Source organism: Pseudophryne corroboree, chromosome 11 (genome assembly GCF_028390025.1).
Source record: "Pseudophryne corroboree isolate aPseCor3 chromosome 11, aPseCor3.hap2, whole genome shotgun sequence".
NCBI lineage: Eukaryota > Metazoa > Chordata > Amphibia > Anura > Myobatrachidae > Pseudophryne > Pseudophryne corroboree.
Window position 1 is genome coordinate 78,686,244 of NC_086454.1, and position 24,828 is coordinate 78,711,071.

A 24,828-nucleotide genomic window follows, 5' to 3' on the forward strand; every position below is an offset into this window, starting at 1 on the left:
AAAAGTACAAGTACAGAGACTCCCATTTGCAGCATTACCATCTGCATCATCATCTGGTGCCTCTTTAAAGGCACCCTTGTAACTTCCACCATCCCTAAGGCAGATGCAGCTTCTCCGCCTGAGTACACGCTCTATGTCAGAGGCTGTGCGCCTGTGTATACAACCACTATCAGTGACATGTCGGCGACACTTCCGTCAGACACTACAGGGCATATGTATCAAAGCTTTGAGAGAGATATAGCACCAACCAATCCACTCCTGATGTTTTTCAAACATAGGGGGTCATTCCGACCTGATCGCACGCTGCTGTTTTTCGCAGCGCAGTGATCAGGTCACTACTGCGCATGCGTATGCACTACGCATGGGCGTCGTATGGGTACAAAGCGGATCGTTTCTGGTGATGGATTTAATGAAGAATCCATTTGCACAGCCGATTGCAAGAAGATTGACAGGAAGAAGGCGTTTGTGGGTGTTGACTGACCATTTTCAGGGAGTGGTTGGAAAAACGCAGGCGTGTCCAGGCGTTTGCAGGGCGGGTGTCTGACGTCAATTCCAGGACCGGACAGGCTGAAGTGATCGCAGTGGCTGAGTGAGTTCAGACCTACTTAGAAACTACACAAACTGTTTTTGTACCGCTTGGCTGCAAAGGCGTTCGCACACTTGCAAAGCTAAAATACACACCCCAGTGGGTGGCGACTATGTGTTTGCACGGCTGCAAAAAGTACCTAGCGAGCGATCAACTCAGAATGACCCCCATAGTCCATACACTGCAGCGAGGAGCTGATTGGTTGGTACTTTACCTCTCCCCAAGTTTTGATACAGTACATATGCCCCTACATTTTCATTGGTCCAATTATCCAACCCTCTGTTACCTCCCAGTATCCACCCAGAAATGCCCCATACAATTCCAGTACACTCCATCATGCATCAGTCCAAATCTGTTAGCTCATAAGGGCGCATGCGTGGTACAAGACGTTTGTGTGAATGTCGGCATAGTGTGACACTCCGAATCAGGTCTTATAGGCAGGTATACTGTAAATTATATAATGTTTAACATCTCAACACTTTACCCATTTAAAATAAATATATAATGTACCATAAACTGGGGGAAATGTTAATGTTCCCTTTAAAATACATTAGAAACTATAAACCTAAAAAAGAAAACATACTGTATAACGGAAGAAAGCAAAATCCTATAGGTAAATGCAATTGCGGTCGAATTGCCGCAAATGTCGAAAAACGGGGCATTTTCGACACAAAAAAAAGATTCGACAATGCAATACAGTACTTTTCGACAAAAAACGTCCGTTTCAGATTCGACTTTTTGAAATTCGACAGTTGTCAAATTCGACATGTCTGCAATGGTAAAAATGCGGCTTTTCGACAAAAGTATATTTAATTGAAGAATGTCGATTCGACAACAGTGCTTTTCGACAGTCATTTCGTCAATTTAAGTCCGATTCATTTTGCTGGCGGAATCTAATAAAAAATGTTAAAAACATGTTTTTTTTGTGTGTTTTTTTTGTTGCTAATGGCATATCTATTTATATTAGAAGGGATTATCTACTTGGTTTGTCTATTAGGAGCCACAAGTATTATTTAATATATTTTTTAAAAGAATATATTTTTTTTTTACTGACTAAAATAATATGGAGAGATCAGAGCATGTTTTTCAGTGGGAAGGGGTGGGAATGGGTTAAAAATCAAGAAAAAAAATGCGTGGGGTCCCCCCTCCTAAGCATAACCAGCCTCGGGCTCTTCGAGCCGGTCCTGGTTGTAAAAATACGGGGGGAAATTTGACAGGGGATCCCCCGTATTTTTACAACCAGCACCAGGCTCTGCGTCCGGTCCTGGTGCAAAAAATACGGGGGACAAAAGACGTAGGGGTCCCCCGTATTTTCAACACCAGCACCGGGCTCCACTAGCTGGAGAGATAATGCCACAGCCGGGGGACACTTTTATACCGGTCCCTGCGTCCGTGGCATTAAATCCCCAACTAGTCACCCCTGGCCAGGGTACCCTGGAGGAGTGGGGACCCCTTAAATCAAGGGGTCCCCCCCCTCCAGCCACCCAAGGGCCAGGGGTGAAGCCCGAGGCTGTCCCCCCCCCCCATCCAAGGGCTGCGGATGGGGGGCTGATAGCCTTGTGTCAAATAAAAGAATATTGTTTTTTGTAGCAGAACTACAAGTCTCAGCAAGCCTCCCCCGCAAGCTGGTACTTGGAGAACCACAAGTACCAGCATGCGGGGGGGGGGGGGGGGGACCCCTTGATTTAAGGGGTCCCCACTCCACCAGGGTACCCCGGCCAGGGGTGACTAGTTAGTGATTTAATGCCAGGGCCGCAGGGACCGATATAAAAGTGTCCCCCGGCTGTGGCATTATCTCTCTGACTAGTGGAGCCTGGTGCTGGTGTTAAAAATACGGGGGACCCCTACGCTTTTTGTCCCCCGTATTATTTGCACCAGGACCGGACGCAGAGCCCGGTGCTGGTTGTAGAAATACGGGGGATCCCCTGTCAATTTTCCCCCCGTATTTTTACAACCAGGACCGCCTCAAAGAGCCCGAGGCTGGTTATGCTTAGGAGGGGGGACCCCACGCAATTTTTTTCTGGATTTTTTAAACACTTTGTGCCGTCCAAACAGTCGAATCCAGGACGCACAGCCATCGTCAATTGGTTTGTTTTTCGACATCGGGACTGTCGAATACGTTTTTTATTGAATATGTCGAATTTGGGTCTCGGCGGCAGGGTATCTGACTGTCGAATTGTGTCGAATTAAAAAACGGTCGAATTCCAGCTGGAATTCGACCGCAATTACATATACCCCATAATATTTATGTATTCCACCTAAACTGCAGTTTTGTACAGATCAATGGGGCAGTGTTTATGTGTGGAAATGATCTTGCTTGCTTACTATGGGTGTAGTGCTTAGGGGCCCTCATTCCGAGTTGATCGCACCAAGCAACTTTTTGCTGCTGGTGCGATCAACTAATCTCCGTCTATGGGGGAGTGTACTTTAGCATAGCAGGGATGCGTTCGCTTGTGCAGCCCTGCTATGCTAAAAAAGTTTCACTCAAAACAAGACCAGCCCTGGACCTACTTACCCTGTGCGATGGATCCAGCGATGATGGGCCCGGCTTTGACGTAATTCCTCCGCCCTCCGTTTGCCTGGACACGCCTGCGTTTTGCTTACCACTCCCTGAAAACGGCAGCAAACGGTAGGTTGACGTCCCGGAACGCCCTCTTGCTGTCCATCTTCTTTAAAGTCGCCGCTGCGACCGATTTCTTCTCTGTAAGCATTGTTGCCCGGCGACCTCTGTAGCCGGGCAACGTCGCGCGTGCACAGCATGCGTATTCCAGACCCGTTCGCACCGCAGCGAAGAACCGCTGCGTGCGAACGGGTCGGAATGATCCCCTGGGTGTGAATGGGCCGGTGGGGGTGTTCCACTTTTATTTTCGCTGTTCCACTGTACAATTAGGAACTGAAGCAAAACTGAAAATATAGTCTTTATATTCTTAATAAACCCTCAGTTAGACACATCATTGTGTGGAGCTCTAACTGTATTTTGGTGAAGATGACAGGTCAATTTAAGAGCTATATATATTTACTAAACCACTGTTGAGCAGATATGACATTTTCTTACCGGGGTAAAAACTGGTGTGCTGTCATGGGTCTTTCAAGCTTGTCCAGGTACTCTCCAACAATGCGATCTTCCAGGCTACTTGGCTGTGACCGTGCGGTTGATGAGATGTAAGTGCTGTGTAGAGAATGGGCAGACAATCGCCTCCCAACCGAGAAAGCACTTAGCAGCTCTTTGTGGCCAGCCATTGTCTGCAATGAAATCTAAATATATTAAAATAACTCTACAGCCTGAAGGTCACAATATTAGTGAAAATAATTGAAAGTTACTTTATAAAGAACTAATTCTTAATGTAAGAAATTCTGACTCTCAATATAAATGCTCATGCTTGTCTATGGAGTCGTCAGACATGCAATACATTCTACTGGGAACAAACTTTGGGGCAGATGTATCAAGCCTGGAGAAGGGAAAAAGAAGTGATAAAGCGGTGATAAGTGCAAGGTGATAACGCACCAGCCAGTCAGCTCCTAACTGTCAATTTACATATTGGAGCTGATTGGATGGTGCGTTATCACCTTGCACTAATCACTGCTTTATCACTTCTCCAAGTTTTATACAGTCTTCGTCCTGGTCCCCTCTTCTCTAGCTGGCAGCGCAGCAATGAGTGCTAGTAGAATCTGGCACTGGTCTCCTGGAAAATGGTGCAGCGGCCATTTTCCCTGTGATTGTCCTACTGTACATGCTCAAAACTCAGGGAAAACCATCATTTTACTGGGGATTTGTGCAGTGCTGCCAATGTGGGACTCTGGAGAGGTACATATTGAAGAAATGGGTGCAGGGTGTCAGATGTGGCCCCTCTGGACCCAGGGGCCCCTATTCCCAATATAGATCAACCACTGTGTACAGGCCCTTAACCACTAGTTGGTGAGGATGGCACTCGCCAGGTTAGAGGCACCGTCTGACTAAGCAACCTAAAGATTTTAACCTATGGGGTACCCACAGGTTAATGCCAGGGATGGCTTTACGGGAAATACAAGAACAGATATCTTTTTGGCACAGAAGAACAGATATCTTTTTGGCACAGTTTCTATTAGCTATCAGTCATTCCAATAGCAAGCAGTAATTATATATTTATTAGTGATTCATAAAACGTGTACAGTTGATCTTGATGTCCATTTAGTACAATAAAGTACACACACACATCTTGACATGTAGAGAAATTGCATAAACTACGACGTGTTCCCTGCGTGCACTGGCTAATTACTCAGGCTGGGTTATGCTAGTTTTTTTTTGCTAACGATTAGGGTATTCTGGACCTCATTCAGTAAGGATTGCAAATTCTGCTTATTTGCAGAATTTGCAATGCTTTTGATCGCATTCTGGGGTCCGCCCAACGCAGGGCAAGGCCGTCCAGTATGCTACCAGCCGCCTCTCCCCTACGACCACATTGAAATTGCGGTCGCACCGCAATTTCAGCGTGATCGCAGAATTTCTTGAGGCCTCCTGCTGGTGCAGCCTGGCTCCGACAGCAGGAGGTCCGCCGCCATCTTTGTGATCGCAGTGGCTGTGTGTGATATCGCGCAGCCTCCCTGATCACGCCCATGCCACGCCCCCGGTCATCTGCCGCCACCTACGTTTCCCAGACGCCGCCCCTGTAACCCTCCGCCTAGGAAACGGAGTGCTGCCATCCCCTCCCGCCCCGTGAACGCCTCTGCCTGATTGACAGGCAGAGGTGTTTGCATTCACTGTGGGCGCCCGCATCGTCTTCGTCATTTTTTTGCAGTTGGATAGCGTTTTGCGATCCAAACTGAATGAGGGCCTCTGTGTTTTAATTGTGATCCTGACGCACTTAAAGCAAGTATATGTGCTTTTTATTAATCCTAGCCATAAAAGTCCTTTTTTTTTTTTAAACTGTTAATTGTTTTTTTTTAGAGCATCGTTTACATAGCACAGATAATAAAAGAATAATAAAAGAATACAAATAGCAAAAGAGAGGGAAGTGGAAGTGTCATATGCGACAGTAAGTAAATGTCACGTGAGAGAAGTAGCAAAAACAGCATAAAGAAAACCCATAGAAACAGAAAATTACTGATGCAAGACAAAACGAAGTTCGGCCTGACAGCGGTTAGTCTGCAAATTTTTATTAAATTGGATGAGGTATCACATATTACAGAAGTAATTCTCTTGCCTCTATAGATGGACAAAACTGTACTGATCATCACTGTCAACGAGAGAGGAGCAGCTTTTGTCCATTGCACCACAATATGGCTTTTAGGTGTAGACAGTATATGATAAATTAGCTTTTGAGTTATATAAGAAGCGTGTGGGATAGGATGGGGTGATTCCTCTCTCTCTTAGTGGCAGAAACATTACCTTGCCTTTTGGTCCGTGCTCCTTGCTTGGGACTACGTCACAGAGCCCCTGAGATGCTGTAGCCTATCAGTGCAAGCGCACTATAATGTCATGATGTTGCAACGTATCTGAGTAAAAAGTTTAGTTAGTCAAGTCAATCGCCTAGTCCTTAGCAACGGTGCTGCTATAGGGGGTAATTCCAAGTTGATCGCAGCAGGAAATTTTTTAGCAGTTGGGCAAAACCATGTGCGGTGCAGGGGGGGCAGATATAACATTTGCAGAGAGAGTTAGATTTGGGTGGGTTATTTTGTTTCTGTGCAGGGTAAATACTGGCTGCTTTATTTTTACACTGCAATTTAGATTGCAGATTGAACTCACCACACGCAAATCTATCTCTCTCTGCACATGTTATATCTGCCTCCCCTGCAGTGCACATGGTTTTGCCCAACTGCTAAAAAATTTCCTGCTGCGATCAACTTGGAATTACCCCCATAGTATCTACAGCTTTTTCTTGCATCATACCACAGTTACATTATATTTCCTAAACAAGTTACATAGTAACATAGTTTCTGAGGTTGAAAAAAGACAATTTGTCCATCTAGTTCAACCTATGGTCTCCTATAATACTGTAATAGTTTTAGGACAATTGTATCTGTTGTGAATGTTGGCCATTATGTTTATTCCTCTTTTTTTAACTATAGTGTGTGATCTACCAACCATAACCCTTTATATATTTATCTATTAGGAATTTATCTAGCCCATTCTTAAAAGTAATGACAGAGTCTGCCATTACTACTCTCTCAGGCATGGAATTCTAAATACGTATTGTCCTTACAGTGAAGAAACCTTTACGTCTCTGTGTGTGAAATCTCCTCTAACCTAAGCTGATGTCCGCGTGTACTCTGTGTTGATCTTACCAAAAACAAATCCCCCGCAAGCTCTGTGTATCGTCCCCTTATATATTTGTACATGTTAATCATGTCCCCTCTTAATCTCTTTTCCAGTGTAAACATGCCTAGATTAGTAAACCTTTCCTCGTATTCTAGGGTCTCCATCCCCTTAATCAATCTGGTCGCCCGTCTCTGAACCTTTTCTAGTTCCAGGAAATCATTTTTGTAGTATGGTGCCCAAAATTGTGCACAGTATTCGAGATGTGGCCTCACAAGTTATTTATATAATGGGAGTGTAACACTCTCATTCCTTGCATCAATTCCCCACTTTATGCATGCTAATACCTTGTTTGCCTTATTTGCTGCAATCCTACTTTGGGTACTACTGCTGAGTTTGTTATCTATGTGAACACGTAAATCTTTTTCCAGTATAGAATCCCCCACACGAAGTGTGTGGGGGAAGGGAGAGGGACATTTAAAAAAAAAATGGATTTGTTTTATTGTGCTCTTTGATAAGCATGGTGCTCTTTTAAAAACCTTTTTTTTTTATTATTTTAAAGTATTTCTTTTACTTAAGTATTTACACATGATTTCATCCTCTTTTTCCAACAGAAGCCATATGTACAAGCAAGGAGAATGATGTAGGGTCCATCTTCTGTGTGTTGCCAGGGAAAAACACGCACTTCTGCAAGGTTCCACACCTTGTGATGCATATTTGGACAACTCTTGAGTGCTGCAACTTGTCTTAAAAAAAACCCCCCAAAGATGCGCGTGGACTTAGTTTGAAGGCTTCCTTTCACACTCGCCAGCTCCTGAAATGTTGGGAGACTTGAGAAACAGTGGGTGATCTTTTTAGTTGAATATTTGGGAATGATCCAGGACGCATAATATTGGATTATTAGATGTTTGCAACACCCAAGATTAGACTTGTTTATGCATTTAAAACCTGCTTTGCCACAAGCGAAAAACCACCTACTGAGCAATCATGATATCTCCCCGTATTTGTTCATTACACATTCCCTGCCCTCTAACAAGGAAACAGAAACAAGGCAAAAACATACCTAGATGCAGCAGTAATCCAACTTCTTCTGCTTTAATGTTACGTTTTTTTGCTGCATACCTAAAAAGAAAAAAAATCTACTGAAAACTGTGCTCAAAATACATTGAAAAATCAATCTTAGAATATATAAATATAACGCTTACTGCGCACATGCACATACAGTGGCGCACCCAGGGGGGGTTTCCGAGTACCCAGAAACCCCCCTCCACTAAAAAAAAAAAAAAAAAAAATTTTTTTTTTTTTTTTTTTAGCTGCATGAGTATTATTAATGACTGTCTAGCGTCCTCTGCAGCCTGCTGTCTTCCTGGTGGCACTTGCAAGTGCAATAAAAGTTTACTTTTTTTTAATTATAGTACATATATATCCATGTGCCTACATATATACACATGTATATACGTACATACATACATATAAACACACACACACACACACACATATGATATATATATATACATGTGTATATATATGTGTACTGTATGTGTGTGTATGTATATATATATATATATATATATATGTATGCATGTTTAATATGCTATGTATATGTGTATATGGATTCACTACGATCTCCCGGCGGCCGGCCTCCCGGTGACCAGCATACCGGTGCCGGGAGGCCGGCCGCCGGCTTACCAACAGTGTGGCGAGCGCAAATGAGACCCTTGCGGGCTCGCTGCGCTCGCCACGCTACGCGCGCCACACTATTCTATTCTCCCTCCAGGGGGGTCGTGGACCCCCACGAGGTAGAATAAGTGTCGGTATGCCGGCGGTCAGGCTCCCGGCACCGGTATGCTGGTCGCCGGGAGCCCGACCGCCGGCATACTGAAGACCACCCGTGTATATGTATGTGTGTGTGTATGTGTGTATATATATGTGTGTGTGTAGATATATGTGTATATATATATATATATATATATGTGTAGATATATATATATATATATATATATATATATACACACAGACACACTAGTTTTACGGACCCAGCATATACTGGGTCACCTCAGTCCCCACCCCCGTGATTGGCTCCGCCCAGTTCTGGAAACCCCCCCATGCAAATCCTGCGTTTGCCACTGACATAACAGAAAATTATAACTTACTGAAATGCACTCATGCAATGGCCATTTAAACGGGGAACCTACTAGCAGAAATGTGGGTTCTGAAAGAGTTACATTTTTCTTGCTGAAAGTTAATCAGACGAACATCTTTTTTTCATACAGACTTTGAATCAGTGAATGAACAATTTCACAAATTAGGATTGATGAAGTATGTCAACCACTGGAAAAATTGCACCTTTTAGATTTAACATTTACCTAACTAAGCAGAAAAAACATCTGCAAAAGGTATGTTCTTGATCTTTACTGTTCTACATTTTGTCCTTGCGATTTTATAATTACACACTGATGTACTGTATGGGAAAAAGCATAAAGAACATGAAGTAATTAGCATCTACTCATTATTTCTATTAACTGTATACTCTGAACATATCTACTAGTTATTTTACTGATTATTTGCTGATGTAGGAGGATTTTACATTTTCAAGAGGATAACTGAAAATAAATAAATTTTACATATTTGTAACAAATATATATGTATACTGTATAATGTATATTTACAAATAAAATACATTTACAGTATATACACGCATACACATATAATCGCAATGATCTTGAGGACTGGAAACCTTTGATAAAGTCCTGACGAAACGCGTCACGGACCTCCTGATTTGCATCTGACTGCTGTGTTTTCTGGATGGGACACAAGTCCTTGACCTTCCCTGGAGTGGCCGCAAGGGAGCAGGAACAGCATCTACCATTTTCCAGCATTGCTCAGATAAGCCTGTTTTATCTTTGTCTATTCAAGTGAGATTCTTCGCTCTTTATGTAATAAATCCTTTACAGCAAAGTTTCCTATACCTCACCATTACAGTGCAGGTTTTAAAGGATGTTCATGCTGGAATCCAGATGGTTAAATATTACTGAAGTACTAATTAAGTCAACTGGGCTCAAGCAAGGTTATCCTTAAAACCTGGACTGTAATGGCGGAGTTTGGGAAATTCTGCTTTACAGTATTATGCTGTGATATCTATTATTTGGAGATACAAAAATATAATGAATTGTGGGAACATGTCTGACTGAACCCATAACCCACACATTACTGTGAAAGTGGAATTGTTCATCATATGAGAACGCCCTGATTTTATTTAGTATAATGCTCCTCATATTTGTATAAAACTGTATGTATGTGTATATATATATATATATATATATATATATAATACTTGCCTACTTTTGAAAAAGCATTTCAAGGAGGTTGCGAAAGTAACAGCGCGGATGTGTATTGCTACATCTGAGAGGTGTGGAATAAAAATCACTGACATCCAAATGTGAATGAGCCCCAAAGTTAGTAAGATCTACTTGTTGGAGAAAGGACAGGATTTTTTTGTGTATTGTGTTTTACAAGCGGTTCCATATACTGTATGTGGCCAGTAGAAACCTTATTTAAAGTGCATGTAGCCATAATGATCATTGGAGCAGATGTATTAAGCTGGAGAAGGGATAAAAAAGTGATAAAGCAGTGATAAGTGGAAGGTGATAACACACCAGCCAATCAGCTCCTGTTATTTTTCAAATCCATAATGATTGGCTGGTGCATTATCACCTTGCGCTTATCACTGCTTTATCCCTTCTCCAGGTTAATACATCTGCCCCATTGTGCCTTCTAACCAATGCAGGGAAATGGCACTGATGATCCCATTTGAATGTATGTATCTCTGATTTCTGGTTTTCCCCAAGAATGTAACAGCTACATAATAGGTATAAGATGTAATCAGGGAGATTGTTGGACAATTCAGGGAGTCAGGGAGATTGCTACTATTCAGGGAGTCTCCTGCAGAAAGAAGGAGGGTAGGCAACTATGATATATATATATATATATATATATATATATATATATATATATATATATATTAGCCACTAATATATACAGTATATGTTAGCCACTAATGTAATGTATACTGGTGGCATGTAGGTTATAAATTACACTATGTTGTGCATGAAGAAAAATGGCAAATGCTCTCCTTCTGCTTTAATATTTAAGTAAACCACAGATTACACACTGCTATACTGAGGATGCACCCCAGCTGAAGGAAATTATGGTGCAGAGAGTGCGGGCTTACATTATTATACATGCATAAATACATATATACATACACACTGACAATTTTGGAGTAATGAGTTTGAATCAGAAGTGCTTGAATCAGGGTCAACACAGAGCTTTTCAGGTTCACATTGAACAAATGCTGCTTTTACTGTCAGCAGAATACATAAATGAAAAAAAATGAACAATCTAGCCACACACAGAATCCAAGGCCCACTTTCGCTAATTTCATATTGCTACAATATTATCCAAGAGTCTGAAAGAGAGTTAGTGCTGTCACGTGATAAGATTTCCAAGCTGGAGGCCACCCACACTAATATTTTAACCAATGACCCCAGCATGGATTGGCACCTGTCGATCACGCAAAAGATTGACACATACCAGAAGAAGTTGGCAAAATTCAAGGCAAAAAAATTTGAAACAGTACAGAATGATTATGACTCCAATCGGGTTTATCATTGGCTGATGGGAGGTGACAATAGACCCCCAAGAAACACCGGTACATTCTCTAAGCAAAGCTGGCACAGGCATAGAGAACTCAGGGGACGTGAACTCCCCACATCTAACAGCGAAAACGAGTTTATGATTCGTGATTCAGATGACCCCTTGGAAGGCACATCTGCCCCTTTAGGTTCCAAAACCGAGACACCAAAAAATCCTCCCGCAAGCGCCAAGCAACCCGTCGCGGGGGGCAAAACGAGAGGCAAAAAAGAAGGCAACTCTCAAAAAAACAAGAAAAATTAATTTATAAATTGTCTTCTAGAGTATTAACAGAGGTGGAGGAACGTTTTTTTGAATAAGGGACTGTCATTTGTTCCCACTAATCTGCATAAGGATCTAAACTGGAAGATTGGGTTGCATCAATTCTCTAGGAAATTGAGATTGCAAGAATATTTTCAGAACTCCACCCCTCCTACACAAAACACACCCAGTCATCAATTCTTAATGAAAAGGAGCACGTCTACAATTGATCCGGTGTCTTCCAACAATTCTATCAAAACGTATACACGTATGATAGACGACTCAGTGCATAAATTTGTCCATGCACAATCTATGCAACATCATAACTTAAGTCACCAGGAACACTTAGCTTTACAGAAATACACAGCATATCGTGAGATTGTGGTGCGCACCGCCGATAAGGGGGGCGAAATTGTAATTCAAGATCTTGAGGAGTACATGGATGAAATAGATCGTCAACTTGCAGACACAACTGTGTCTCAAAAGCTACCAGGGGATCCCACAATTGAGTATCAATCTGAGCTACAGGAGATACTACAGGAGGCTAAGACACAAGGACTGTTAGAAGATAAATTATTTAAAGCTTTACAACAATCTTTTCTGGTTAGTCCGATCCTGTACACAGTCCCTAAAATTCATAAGCGTTTGTACCAACCACCGGGATGACCCATAATCTCGTCCCGTGACTCATTGTACCAACCAATATCCATGTACCTGTACTGTATCCTCCAACCACATGTCACAAAACAACCAACGTATATTAAGGACACTACTAATTTCTTGCAGCGTCTGTCATCCATTGGGGAGATTCCGCAGGACAGTATCTTATGCATTTTGGACATTAGTAGCTTATAGACGTCTGTTCCTCACCAACAAGGCCTGGTGGCAGCAAGATTGTTTTATGAGTCTCAGTCTATAGTTGACATGGATATTGAGTTGTTCATGAAACTTTTAGAGTTAACTCTCACAAGGAACTATTTCATACATGATGGCCAGTTCTACCGGCAACTGGCAGGTTGCGCCATGGGCAGCAACGTAGCGCTGCCGAGCTACAACAATATCTTTATGTTCCGGGAGGAGACCGACATGTTTTTCAGCAATGATGAGTACTCACAACACATCGGGCGGGATTCAATTCTTTTCACCCCTTTCCACACTCGTTCTGTTTCTGCCCTCAGGGACGTTGTATCATTATTTCAGCTTGCTAACCCCGGAGTAGCGAGGCACCCAACCCTTTACACAGCCAATCCTGATTACTATGGACGCAATATGCGCGATAACGGAGATCATTTTAGAAAGGAAATTGGGTGTGATATATCATTTGAATCTCAACCATTAAGTGCTCTATGCGCTTTATTGATGATTTATTCATGTTATGGATGTGGGGTGAATATTTACTACTACGCATGATTGAGGGGATCAACAAAAGGGACTCCACCATCAAATTCACCTCTCAATATAGCTTTACCACCATCCATTATTTGGATGTTTTAGTAACTCTCAAGTCCAATAAAGTGCATACGGAAGTGTACTCCAAGCCAACAGACAGGAATACTCTCCTGCTGGCATCAAGTCACCATCCTAAACCACTTAAACGTGGACTACCAAAATCACAAATGATGCGAGTAGCAAGAATTTCTGACAATCCTATTACTGCGGCTGCAGGCACTGGTGCTATCATCGACAGGTTCGTAGCACGAGGCTACAACCTAAGCCTTTTAAGGAAGCAGAAAGAGGAAGTACTGTCTGTGGGCCGGGATCAATTATTACAACCAAAAGAACGGAAAAAAGACGCAGTAATTCCTTGGAGGATGGCATTAACAACATCGAGCCAGGTGGTACAACGAGCCAGTCGTGCCTTATGGCCAATTGTTACGTCCGATAAAGATCTACATTGCTTTAAACAAAAGCGACCCATGGCATGTTACACCAGGGGTGTCACGATCCGGGTATCTGGACGCCATTTCTTACCTATCAGATGCCTCCTAAGGCTGGCTCAGCGCTCCAGGACCGGATCCCATCTGTTGTCCTGATGTGCACATTCCCGCATCCTCTCCTGTCTCTCTGGACGCAGTCACAGTAACGCCTTATACATCTGGCATGGCGTCTCCCGCGGCCTCCGCCGCCGTCCCTGAGCTTCTGCATTCAGAGTGGCGATTACGTCAGCCGCGGCCTCCGCTGTGTCCGCGTGGTCGGATGTGCATCTGTCAGCCTGGCGTCTCCTGTCTCCGGTGGCCGGCGCCGCCATTACTGTTTTCCAGACCACATGGAGTACAATCCAAACTTCCCTCCAAGTGTCTGCATGGGCGCAGCCATCTTGGATTTTGTCAGCTGATCATTCCTACCAATCCGTTGTCAGTATTATTAATTTGCATAATTGCCTAGCCAATGCCTTCCTTGCTGCAGGTATAAATAGGTTGTGCCTGAGCAAGGAAGGCGTCAGTGCTTTGGTTGTCAAACCTAGTTCCAGTTTGTCTCTCTTCTGTGAATGTCTTCCAGGTTCCAGCTCCTGTCTCCAGACTTCTGCTATAGAGACCCGCACCAGCATTCCATCTGCGGTGTAGCCTGACTCTCCGATCCATTCTGGACTCACCTGTTTCCAGCTACAACATCACCTGCTTCCAGCTCAGCTTCCAGCAGTGTACAGCTTCTCTTAAAGGGCCGGTGTCCTTTCTGCAGTTTACCACTCTCCACCGGTATTATTATTTCTCCGCTCTCAAATTCTACATTTCATCTACATTGCATCGCTCTCAAGCTTTATTTATTATTTAACTGGTTCCAGCCAGTATCCACTCCGTGCCAACACATGTCTGGTTCTAACCAGTACCCACAGCAGCATTTTATCTACAGCAGTCCAGCTTTCCCTGGAACACCAGCTGGTACGACCCTGGGCTTTCCTCATTGCTACAGTTGAGCCTGGTAAGGACTTTCCAACTTGCAGATAATAAGAACTGTCTCATACCACCAGAGCTCTGTGGCCCCTGCCACCCTGTAGTACCCAGGAACTGTATTATTATTTCTCTGCTGATTTTTATGTTACTTTTTACTGCTACTGTGATGCATGGAGTTTGTCATAAATAAATATCATTGACTTTTACTCAAGTTGTCGTGGTCACGCCTTCGGGCGGTTTCTCTTCATGTTACTTACATGTCCAGGGGTCTGATACAACCTCCCAGGTTCCGGTACATCTCAGCCCCTACAACTGAGGCTGCCTTCCGTCAGCTCAGGCCCTCAGTTGTGACAGTAAGCACTGACCAAATGAATCCAGCCGGAGACCAGGATCAAGCAGCCAGGCCGATGCAAGAACTGGAAGCCCGACTTGAACATCAGGAGGCTGCACAGGGCCACATCATCCGCTGTCTCCAGGATTTCTCTACTCGGCTGGATGGGATTCAGACAACTCTCCGTGGATCAGGCGCATCTGGGGCGTCAACCACAGTGACTCCAACTATAACCCCACCCACCTTACCCGTTTCTGCTCCACGTCTTCATCTTCCAACGCCAGCAAAATTTGACGGATCTCCAAGATTCTGCAGGGGATTTCTCAACCAGTGTGAGATTCAGTTTGAGCTTCAACCTGGCAATTTTCCCAGTGACCGTACAAAAATTGCCTACATCATCTCTCTTCTCAGTGGCTCAGCCCTCGACTGGGCATCACCGTTATGGGAGAGGTCCGACACCCTGCTATCTTCTTACACTGCATTCGTGTCAACATTCAGGCGCATCTTCGACGAGCCAGGCCGGGTAACTTCAGCTTCGTCTGAGATTCTCCGTTTACGCCAGGGATCACGTACTGTAGAACAATATCTTATACAGTTCCAGATTCTGGCATCTGAACTGGCATGGAACGACGAGGCCCTGTATGCTGCATTCTGGCATGGTTTATCCGAGCGTATTAAAGATGAGTTAGCTACCAGAGACTTACCCTCCAAGTTAGATGAGCTAATCTCACTTTGTACGAAAGTTGACTTACGTTTCAGAGAGAGAGCAACTGAGCGTGGAAGATCATCTGCTCCAAAATCTTCTGCTCCTCCTCCTCGCCAACTGTCACCAACTAAAGATGAACCCATGCAAATTGGCCGTTCCCGTTTAACTCCTGCTGAGTGCCGAAGACGTCTCTCTGAGTCTCTCTGTCTGTATTGTGCAGCTCCGTCTCACACTATTAATGCCTGTCCCAAACGTCCGGGAAACTCCAAATCCTAGCTCGCCAAGGAGAGGGCCGGCTAGGAGTAATGATCTCCTCTCCATCTCCTCAAGATTGTAATCTCCCAGTCTCGCTTCAAGTTGCTCAACGTTATCAGAACGTCATTGCCCTCCTGGATTCCGGAGCAGCTGGGAACTTTATTACCGAAGCCTATGTTAAACGGTGGTCCCTACCCACCGAGAGACTTCCTTCCTCCTTTTCCTTAACTGCCGTAGATGGCAGTAAAATTTTTGATACAGTTATTGCTCTAAGGACTCTACCAGTTCGTCTGAGAGTGGGAGTTCTTCATTCCGAACTTATTTCACTTTTAGTGATTCCAAGAGCCACACATCCTGTGGTCCTGGGCCTTCCATGGCTCCGTCTTCACAATCCTACAATTGATTGGACGACTACGCAAATCCTGGCATGGGGTCCCTCCTGTGCTGAGACATGTTTGTTTAAAGTGTTGCCTGTCTGTTCTTCCTCCCCCAGGTCGTCTGATGTTCCACCTCCTCCATATCAAGATTTCACGGATGTGTTCAGTAAAGCTTCTGCTGATATCCTTCCTCCTCATAGAGAATGGGACTGCCCGATTGATCTCGTTCCAGGGAAGGTTCCACCTCGAGGCCGAACTTATCCGTTGTCTCTGCCCGAGACGCATTCTATGGAGGAATACATTAAAGAGAACCTAGCAAAGGGGTTCATTTGACCTTCTTCTTCTCCAGCCGGCGCAGGCTTCTTTCTTGTAAAAAAGAAAGATGGTGGTCTGCGGCCGTGCATCGACTACAGAGGTTTGAACGACATTACCATCAAGAACCGCTATCCTTTACCCCTGATTACTGAGCTCTTTGACAGAGTTAGCGGAGCTACCATCTTTACAAAGCTGGACTTGAGAGGTGCATACAATCTCATCCGGATCCGTGAGGGTGACGAGTGGAAGACCGCATTTAACACCCGTGACGGACATTATGAGTACCTCGTCATGCCCTTCGGATTGAGCAATGCTCCAGCTGTCTTCCAGCATTTCGTCAATGAGATCTTCAGAGACATTCTATACCGTCATGTCGTGGTCTATCTAGATGATATCCTCATTTTTGCCAACAATTTAGAGGAACATCGTTTTTGGGTAAAGGAGGTTCTGTCCCGTCTCCGTGTCAATCATCTCTATTGCAAATTAGAGAAATGCGTCTTTGAAGTCAAGTCCATTCCGTTTCTAGGGTACATTGTGTCCGGTTCCGGACTAGAGATGGATCCTGAGAAACTACAAGCAATCCAGAATTGGCCGGTACCCTTAACCCTCAAAGGGGTCCAGAGGTTCTTAGGGTTCGCCAATTATTACCGAAAGTTTATACGAGACTTTTCCACCATTGTGGCGCCTATTACTGCTTTCACCAAGAAGGATGCTAACCCGTCCAAGTGGTCTGAAGAAGCCATGCAAGCTTTTCATCTTTTAAAACAGAGGTTCATCTCTGCGCCTGTCCTGAAACAGCCTGACATCGACTCTCCTTTCATCCTAGAGGTGGATGCCTCCTCCGTTGGAGTAGGAGCGGTGTTATCTCAAAGGGCTAAAGATGGCCATTTACATCCTTGCAGTTTCTTCTCACGGAAGTTCTCCCCAGCGGAGCGCAACTATGCCATTGGCGACCAGGAGTTGCTAGCCATCAAGCTCGCTCTAGAGGAGTGGAGATATCTGTTGGAGGGAGCTTCTCATTCAATCACCATCCTTACAGACCACAAGAACCTTCTATATCTGAAAGGCGCACAATGTCTCAACCCTCGTCAGGCCAGATGGGCACTTTTCTTTTCCAGGTTCGACTTTAAACTCCAGTTCTGTCCGGGCTCTCAGAATCGCAAGGCTGATGCCCTTTCCCGCTCATGGGAGCAAGAAAATGAGTCAGAGTCTTCAGACAAGCATCCTATTATAAGTCCGTTGGCATTCTCCACGGTAGGGATGGACTCTACGCCCCCATCAGGGAAAAGTTTTGTGAAGCCGACACTAAGGAAGAAGCTCATGCATTGGGCCCATGCTTCCCGCTTTGCCGGACATACAGGTATCCAAAAAACCCTGGAGTTTATCTCTAGGTCCTATTGGTGGCCAACTCTGAAAAAGGACGTTTTGGAGTTTATTGCATCTTGCCCAAAGTGTGCTCAACATAAAGTATCCCGCCAGTCGCCTGCGGGGCAACTGGTTCCACTATCTGTTCCCCGTCGACCATGGACCCATTTGTCGATGGATTTTATTACAGATTTGCCCATGTGCAACAAGTTTAATACCATCTGGGTGGTAGTTGACCGGTTCACCAAGATGGCACACTTCATTCCTCTCACCGGTCTTCCGTCAGCTTCCAAGTTGGCTCAAGTATTCATACAAGAGATCTTTCGACTCCACGGTCTTCCAGAAGAAATTATCTCAGATCGAGGAGTTCAATTCACAGCCAAATTCTGGCGACGTTTATGTCAAGCCCTCCAAGTCAAGCTAAAGTTTTCCACGGCTTACCATCCTCAGACCAATGGTCAAACTGAGAGGGTGAATCAGGACTTGGAGTCCTTCCTCCGCATCTATGTGTCCTCCTCTCAAGATGACTGGGTTCAATTACTTCCCTGGGCCGAGTTCTGTCATAACAACCAGTATCATTCTTCATCTTCTTCAACACCATTCTTCACCAACTTTGGATTCCACCCTAAAGTCCCTGAGTTCCAACCGCTTCCAGCAACTTCTGTTCCCGCAGTGGATATCACCTTGCATCAGTTTGCCAATATCTGGAAGAGCGTACGATCAGCTCTGCTCAAGGCATCGTTCAGGTACAAGAAGTTTGCGGATAAGAAGCGTCGAGCAGTTCCTGCTCTCAAGGTGGGTGATCGGGTATGGTTATCCACGAAGAATTTGAGGTTAAGAGTTCCCAGTATGAAGTTTGCACCTCGCTACATCGGTCCTTTTAAAATTGATCAAGTCATCAAACCTGTTGCTTACAGACTCCAGTTGCCTCCCTTCTTAAAGATACCCAGGACATTCCATGTTTCCCTGTTGAAACCGCTAATCTTGAATCGGTTTCATTCCTCACTTCCTCCAACTCTGAAAGTCCAAACTCAACGAGGCGTTGAGTATGAAGTAGCCAAGATCCTGGACTCACGTCACCGTTACGGTCAACTTCAGTATCTTATTGACTGGAAGGGTTATGGCCCTGAGGAACGTTCATGGACCAATGCTTCTGATGTCCATGCTCCTGCCTTGGTCCGGAGATTCCATTCCAAGTTTCCTCAAAAGCCAAAGAAGTGTCCTGGGGCCACTCCTAAAGGGGGGGGTGCTGTCACGATCCGGGTATCTGGACGCCATTTCTTACCTATCAGATGCCTCCTAAGGCTGGCTCAGCGCTCCAGGACCGGATCCCATCTGTTGTCCTGATGTGCACATTCCCGCATCCTCTCCTGTCTCTCTGGACGCAGTCACAGTAACGCCTTATACATCTGGCATGGCGTCTCCCGCGGCCTCCGCCGCCGTCCCTGAGCTTCTGCATTCAGAGTGGCAATTACGTCAGCCGCGGCCTCCGCTGTGTCCGCGTGGTCGGATGTGCATCTGTCAGCCTGGCGTCTCCTGTCTCCGGTGGCCGGCGCCGCCATTACTGTTTTCCAGACCACATGGAGTACAATCCAAACTTCCCTCCAAGTGTCTGCATGGGCGCAGCCATCTTGGATTTTGTCAGCTGATCATTCCTACCAATCCGTTGTCAGTATTATTAATTTGCATAATTGCCTAGCCAATGCCTTCCTTGCTGCAGGTATAAATAGGTTGTGCCTGAGCAAGGAAGGCGTCAGTGCTTTGGTTGTCAAACCTAGTTCCAGTTTGTCTCTCTTCTGTGAATGTCTTCCAGGTTCCAGCTCCTGTCTCCAGACTTCTGCTATAGAGACCCGCACCAGCATTCCATCTGCGGTGTAGCCTGACTCTCCGATCCATTCTGGACTCACCTGTTTCCAGCTACAACATCACCTGCTTCCAGCTCAGCTTCCAGCAGTGTACAGCTTCTCTTAAAGGGCCGGTGTCCTTTCTGCAGTTTACCACTCTCCACCGGTATTATTATTTCGCCGCTCTCAAATTCTACATTTCATCTACATTGCATCGCTCTCAAGCTTTATTTATTATTTAACTGGTTCCAGCCAGTATCCACTCCGTGCCAACACCTGTCTGGTTCTAACCAGTACCCACAGCAGCATTTTATCTACAGCAGTCCAGCTTTCCATGGAACACCAGCTGGTACGACCCTGGGCTTTCCTCATTGCTACAGTTGAGCCTGGTAAGGACTTTCCAACTTGCAGATAATAAGAACTGTCTCATACCACCAGAGCTCTGTGGCCCCTGCCACCCTGTAGTACCCAGGAACTGTATTATTATTTCTCTGCTGATTTTTATGTTACTTTTTACTGCTACTGTGATGCATGGAGTTTGTCATAAATAAATATCATTGACTTTTACTCAAGTTGTCGTGGTCACGCCTTCGGGCGGTTTCTCTTCATGTTACTTACATGTCCAGAGGTCTGATACAACCTCCCAGGTTCCGGTACATCTCAGCCCCTACAACTGAGGCTGCCTTCCGTCAGCTCAGGCCCTCAGTTGTGACAAGGGGCAGGAACATCCGGGACATGGTTGTCCACACGGAAATTACGGGTTTTAAGAAATCAGCAGCGGAACCCCATTTTTTGACCAGACCTGTGGGCTGCTATAGATGTCCCCGATGTACTACCTGTTCCCACATGATCACCGGCACTACATTCAAACATCCACAGTCATCAGGCATCTTCAAGATCAACTATGCGCTCTCATGCCTGTCTAATCATGTTATCTATATCATGCAACTTGTATTATGTGGGCAAGACCACCAGAATTGTCCGTGAACGCATGGCATTGCACCGTTCATCTATTAACAAAGCTTTAAAGACCAAAGTGGCGGACCAACCAGTGGCACGCCATTTTCTGCAGGCTGGACATTCATTGGCGGGACTAAAACACATTCTTATAGATCATATACCACCATCCCTGAGAGGGGGAGATCGTGATGGTAAATTGCTTAGATGTGAGAGCAGGTGGATACACACTTTGAACACGGTATCCCCGCATGGCATGAATGAACGCCAGAATTGGAATGTTTTCGTGTAATCCTGACCATTAACTCAGACGTTACTGTCTTATCCATATTAATATATCTACATGATTATGCTTTATCCAACATGATGTAACATGGTAACATAGTAACATAGTAACATAGTATCTGAGGTTGAAAAAAAGACAATTGTCCATCGAGTTCAACCTATTTGTGGTCTCCTATGCATGATGATTTGACTAAAATTTCTGACTGATGCTGCTGTCATTCATTCATACACATCTTATACACAGTTATGTATTTGCAACAATGTATCAGTTTGTTTCTCTTATTTATGTGGTCCGTATTTGAGATGTTCACCCGGTTAGCAGTGACATTTACTTGTAGCGCATTCAGCTGTATTTCAAGTTTCTACTAGTATGCTTTAACATGTAGTTGCTGACTGGGCGATATGTCTTTTATTTTACAGTATACCGTGTGGAGGGCCGGGGAGATTACTCAGCGACATCACGTTGGCACCATGGTATCCTGGCAACAGCTTATGCGTTTCCGGGGCAACCCCGGCGGAAGTCGGTTGACGTCACCGGAAGTGACGTCCCGCAAGCCACAGCTGACGGAGGCGCACACCGGACCCGGCTCTCCCGCGGTGAGATGTCTCCAGCCTATTTAAGTAAGCTGTGTCTGTTTGTCTCATTTTTTATTCATTTTAATGCCTGCCTTGAAAACGGTGCTTGCGGCACCGAAACGTCGGCCACGATGGCATATGTGTACCTGGATGTAACCTGCTAAAAACCTTTCATCATCTTAACTGGGAGTGCCACAGTCTTTTTCGTCCACTATTGTCAAGATTTCACTGAAGGCACCCACCAATGTACTATCCAGCGTGGACTGACGGTTCTACTATGCATATATATATATATATATATATATATATATAATATATACTATTATTATTATTATTATTATTATTATTATTACATTTTATTTATAGGGCGTCACAAGTGTTACGCAGCGCCGTACAAAGGACAGTACAGGGAGACAAAACTTAGCATAACAGTAATTAAATAACAAAAATGGAGTACAGGTAACAGAGAGCACCACAATTCTCAATACATAATACAGCTTAGATGTAAGTAGCAAGGGAGTATTCATTGTACTACTTGGGGCTGGCGGCCATAGATAGAGGGGAGCCTTTACCAGTAGGAGAAAAAGCAGGTAAAGATGGTCGCTGACTGAAATGTGTCGAGAAGAGGGCTTAGACAACAAAAGGAAAGAGGGCCCTGCTCTGAAGAGCTAACAATCTAGTGGGTGACAGACAGATGACATGAGGTGCAAGCAAGCAGGAGGAAGCCTGATGGCAGTATGCAAGCAAAGCAGAGATATATATACAGTTGTGCTCATAAGTTTACATAGTAGTAGCGGATCTTGCCACGGGCAAGCAGGACTTTTGCCCGGGGCGCCGCCTTCCGGAGGGTGCCGGCGCCATCCGGAGGGCACCGCACCATGGCAAGATCTGCTGCTGCTGTGGTGCCCCCCGCTGCCGCAGCCCGCTGTCCGCTGTGAAGGGAAACTAGACGCTATGCGTCTAGTTTCCCTTCGTGGTCTGCCCGCTGTGAAGGGAAACTAGACGCTACGCTTCTAGTTTCCCTTCCTGGAGAGGACCTTCACTGTAATGATGTGCGGTGCGCGTTGACGTCATCGCGCACCGCACAGCAAAGGTCCTCTCCACGAAGGGAACTAGACGCTTAGCGTCTAGTTTACCTTCGTGGAGAGGACCTTTGCTGTGCGGTGCGCGATGACGTCATTGCGCACCGCACATCCTACAACAGTACAGGTGGCGTAACTGACCATGCCCCCTGTATGAAGCCATGCCCCCTAATGCCGCCCGGGGTGCCAGAAGCCCCGGAACCAGCCCTGTTACATACCCTAGCAGAATTTGTGATTTTCTGGCCATTTGTCAGAGAATATGAATGATAACTCACAAACTTTTCTTTCACTCATGGTTAGTGGTTGGGTGAAGCCATTTATTGACAAACAACTGTGTTTACTCTTTTTAAATCATAATGACAACAGAAACTACCCAAATGACCCTGATCAACGTTTAATAGAACAATAACAATAACAATAAGGAAAACTTTATTTTAAACCCATCTCGCAATAGAAAAGTAATTAGAAAACTGAACAGAAAGAAAAGCCGGTGATCAGGACTACCGGCGACATCCCTAAAACAAAGTAGACACTGGGCGGGCACCTCATGAGTATGTTGTAAGAGCTACTAAGCTACTAATAATTGTTTATATGTTTAATATGTTGACAGTTATATCCAACTACTTTATAACTTAATAAATGGAAAATTTAAACATGGCCAAAGCCGGGTACTTCACCTAGTGTATATATAATATATATATATATATCTATCTCAGTTCATAATAAATGGCACTCCAAACAGATATATAATGCATAAACCTGTTGGATTATTTAAGATAGCAAAGTTTCAGACTAAACAAGTCTTTTTTTCAAACAGACAAGCTATCTTAAAGGTTTCTGCATTATGGGGGTCATTCCGAGTTGATCGCTCGCTAGCAGTTTTTAGCAGCCCTGCAAACGCTATGCCGCCGCCCACTGGGGAGTGTATTTTAGCTTAGCAGAAGTGCGAACGCATGTGCAGCCGAGCTCTGCAAAAACAGTTTGTGCCGTTTCAGAGTAGCTCTGAACCTACTCAGCGCTTGTGATAACTTCATCCTATTCGTGTCCGGATTTGACATCATACACCCGCTTACCGAACGCCCAGCCACGCCTGCGTTTTTTTAGACATGCCTGCGTTTTTGCAAACACTCCCTGAAAACGGTCAGTTGGCACCCAGTAACGCCCCCTTCCTGTCAATCTTCTTGCGGCCACCAGTGCGAAGGAAAACTTTGCTAGAACCTGAGCATAACCACAAAGAGCTTTGTACCCGTACGTCGCGTGTGCGCATTGCAGGGCATATGCATGTGCAGAAATGCCATTTTTTCACCTGATCACTGCGCGGTGAAAATAAGCAGCGAGCGATCAACTCGGAATGACCCTTTATATTCTGTTTGGAGTGACGTTTATTATGAACGGAGATATACAACAGATCTAAACTGGCAGCACTGGGGACTTGACAATCATATAATAACTGTGAATGTGACTTCATTCCAGCGTTTCAGTTCTCCATTAAATAAACTTTTATCTGAGAAACAAAAGATACATGAACACAAGACACCCCAATGTGCACAAGTGAGCCTCTCACCGGCATTCCATCCCCGCTCGATGATGTCACTGGTGTGCCCTCGGTGCCTGAAGAATTGTATTGCGGTCAGTTGGTTTTTAGAAAACTGTAGTGTGAGGGGTATTATCTAACAAGGTGACCTGGACATGCAAAAAATGTACTGATTGCTTACTGATGTTGTAGGCAAGTTTGATGTCCTCATCTTTTCGTTTTTATAATTTTCATTGCATTTCTGAACTGGTTATTGGTGCTCAGAACATTGCAACATTACTTTTTACACCCAAGACAGCTGCCAGGTACACAGGAGGGGGGCTGGGTGTGGCTTGGGGGGTGTTTTACATTTTCCCAGCAGCTGCCATTGTCTGCAGCCGCTTGGTGGGGGGTCCTGCCGTGCTGACAGATCAGCAATGATTGGCAGCACGGCAACACTGAGGGGAGGGTGCAGGGAGGCAGAGGGACCTTCCGGTCCCTCTGACAGCAGCAGCAGAGGGAAGTTTGTCTTCCCTGTAGCTGTAAAGTTTCTATTCCCT

General features: G+C 44.8%; 1 protein-coding gene across 10 annotated transcripts in view; it reads right to left on the reverse strand.

Annotated features, from left to right (window-relative positions):
- The window catches only part of DCDC1 (doublecortin domain containing 1), a 962,215-nt gene that overhangs the window by 839,035 nt on the left and 98,352 nt on the right, over positions 1-24,828 (reverse strand). For 3 of the 10 annotated variants that reach the window (XM_063944436.1, XM_063944434.1, XM_063944442.1), the window contains 3 exons: positions 7,882-7,940; positions 5,952-6,058; positions 3,642-3,829 (listed from right to left, as the gene is read on the reverse strand). In XM_063944436.1, coding sequence (XP_063800506.1) covers positions 3,642-3,826 — 185 coding nt within the window. In that variant the 5' untranslated portion in view covers positions 3,827-3,829; positions 5,952-6,058; positions 7,882-7,940. Of the gene's footprint in view, positions 1-3,641; positions 3,830-5,951; positions 6,059-7,881; positions 7,941-9,184; positions 9,280-24,828 lie in introns of those variants that run through there. The other 7 variants (XM_063944437.1, XM_063944435.1, XM_063944440.1 and 4 more) reach the window with 5 other exon arrangements.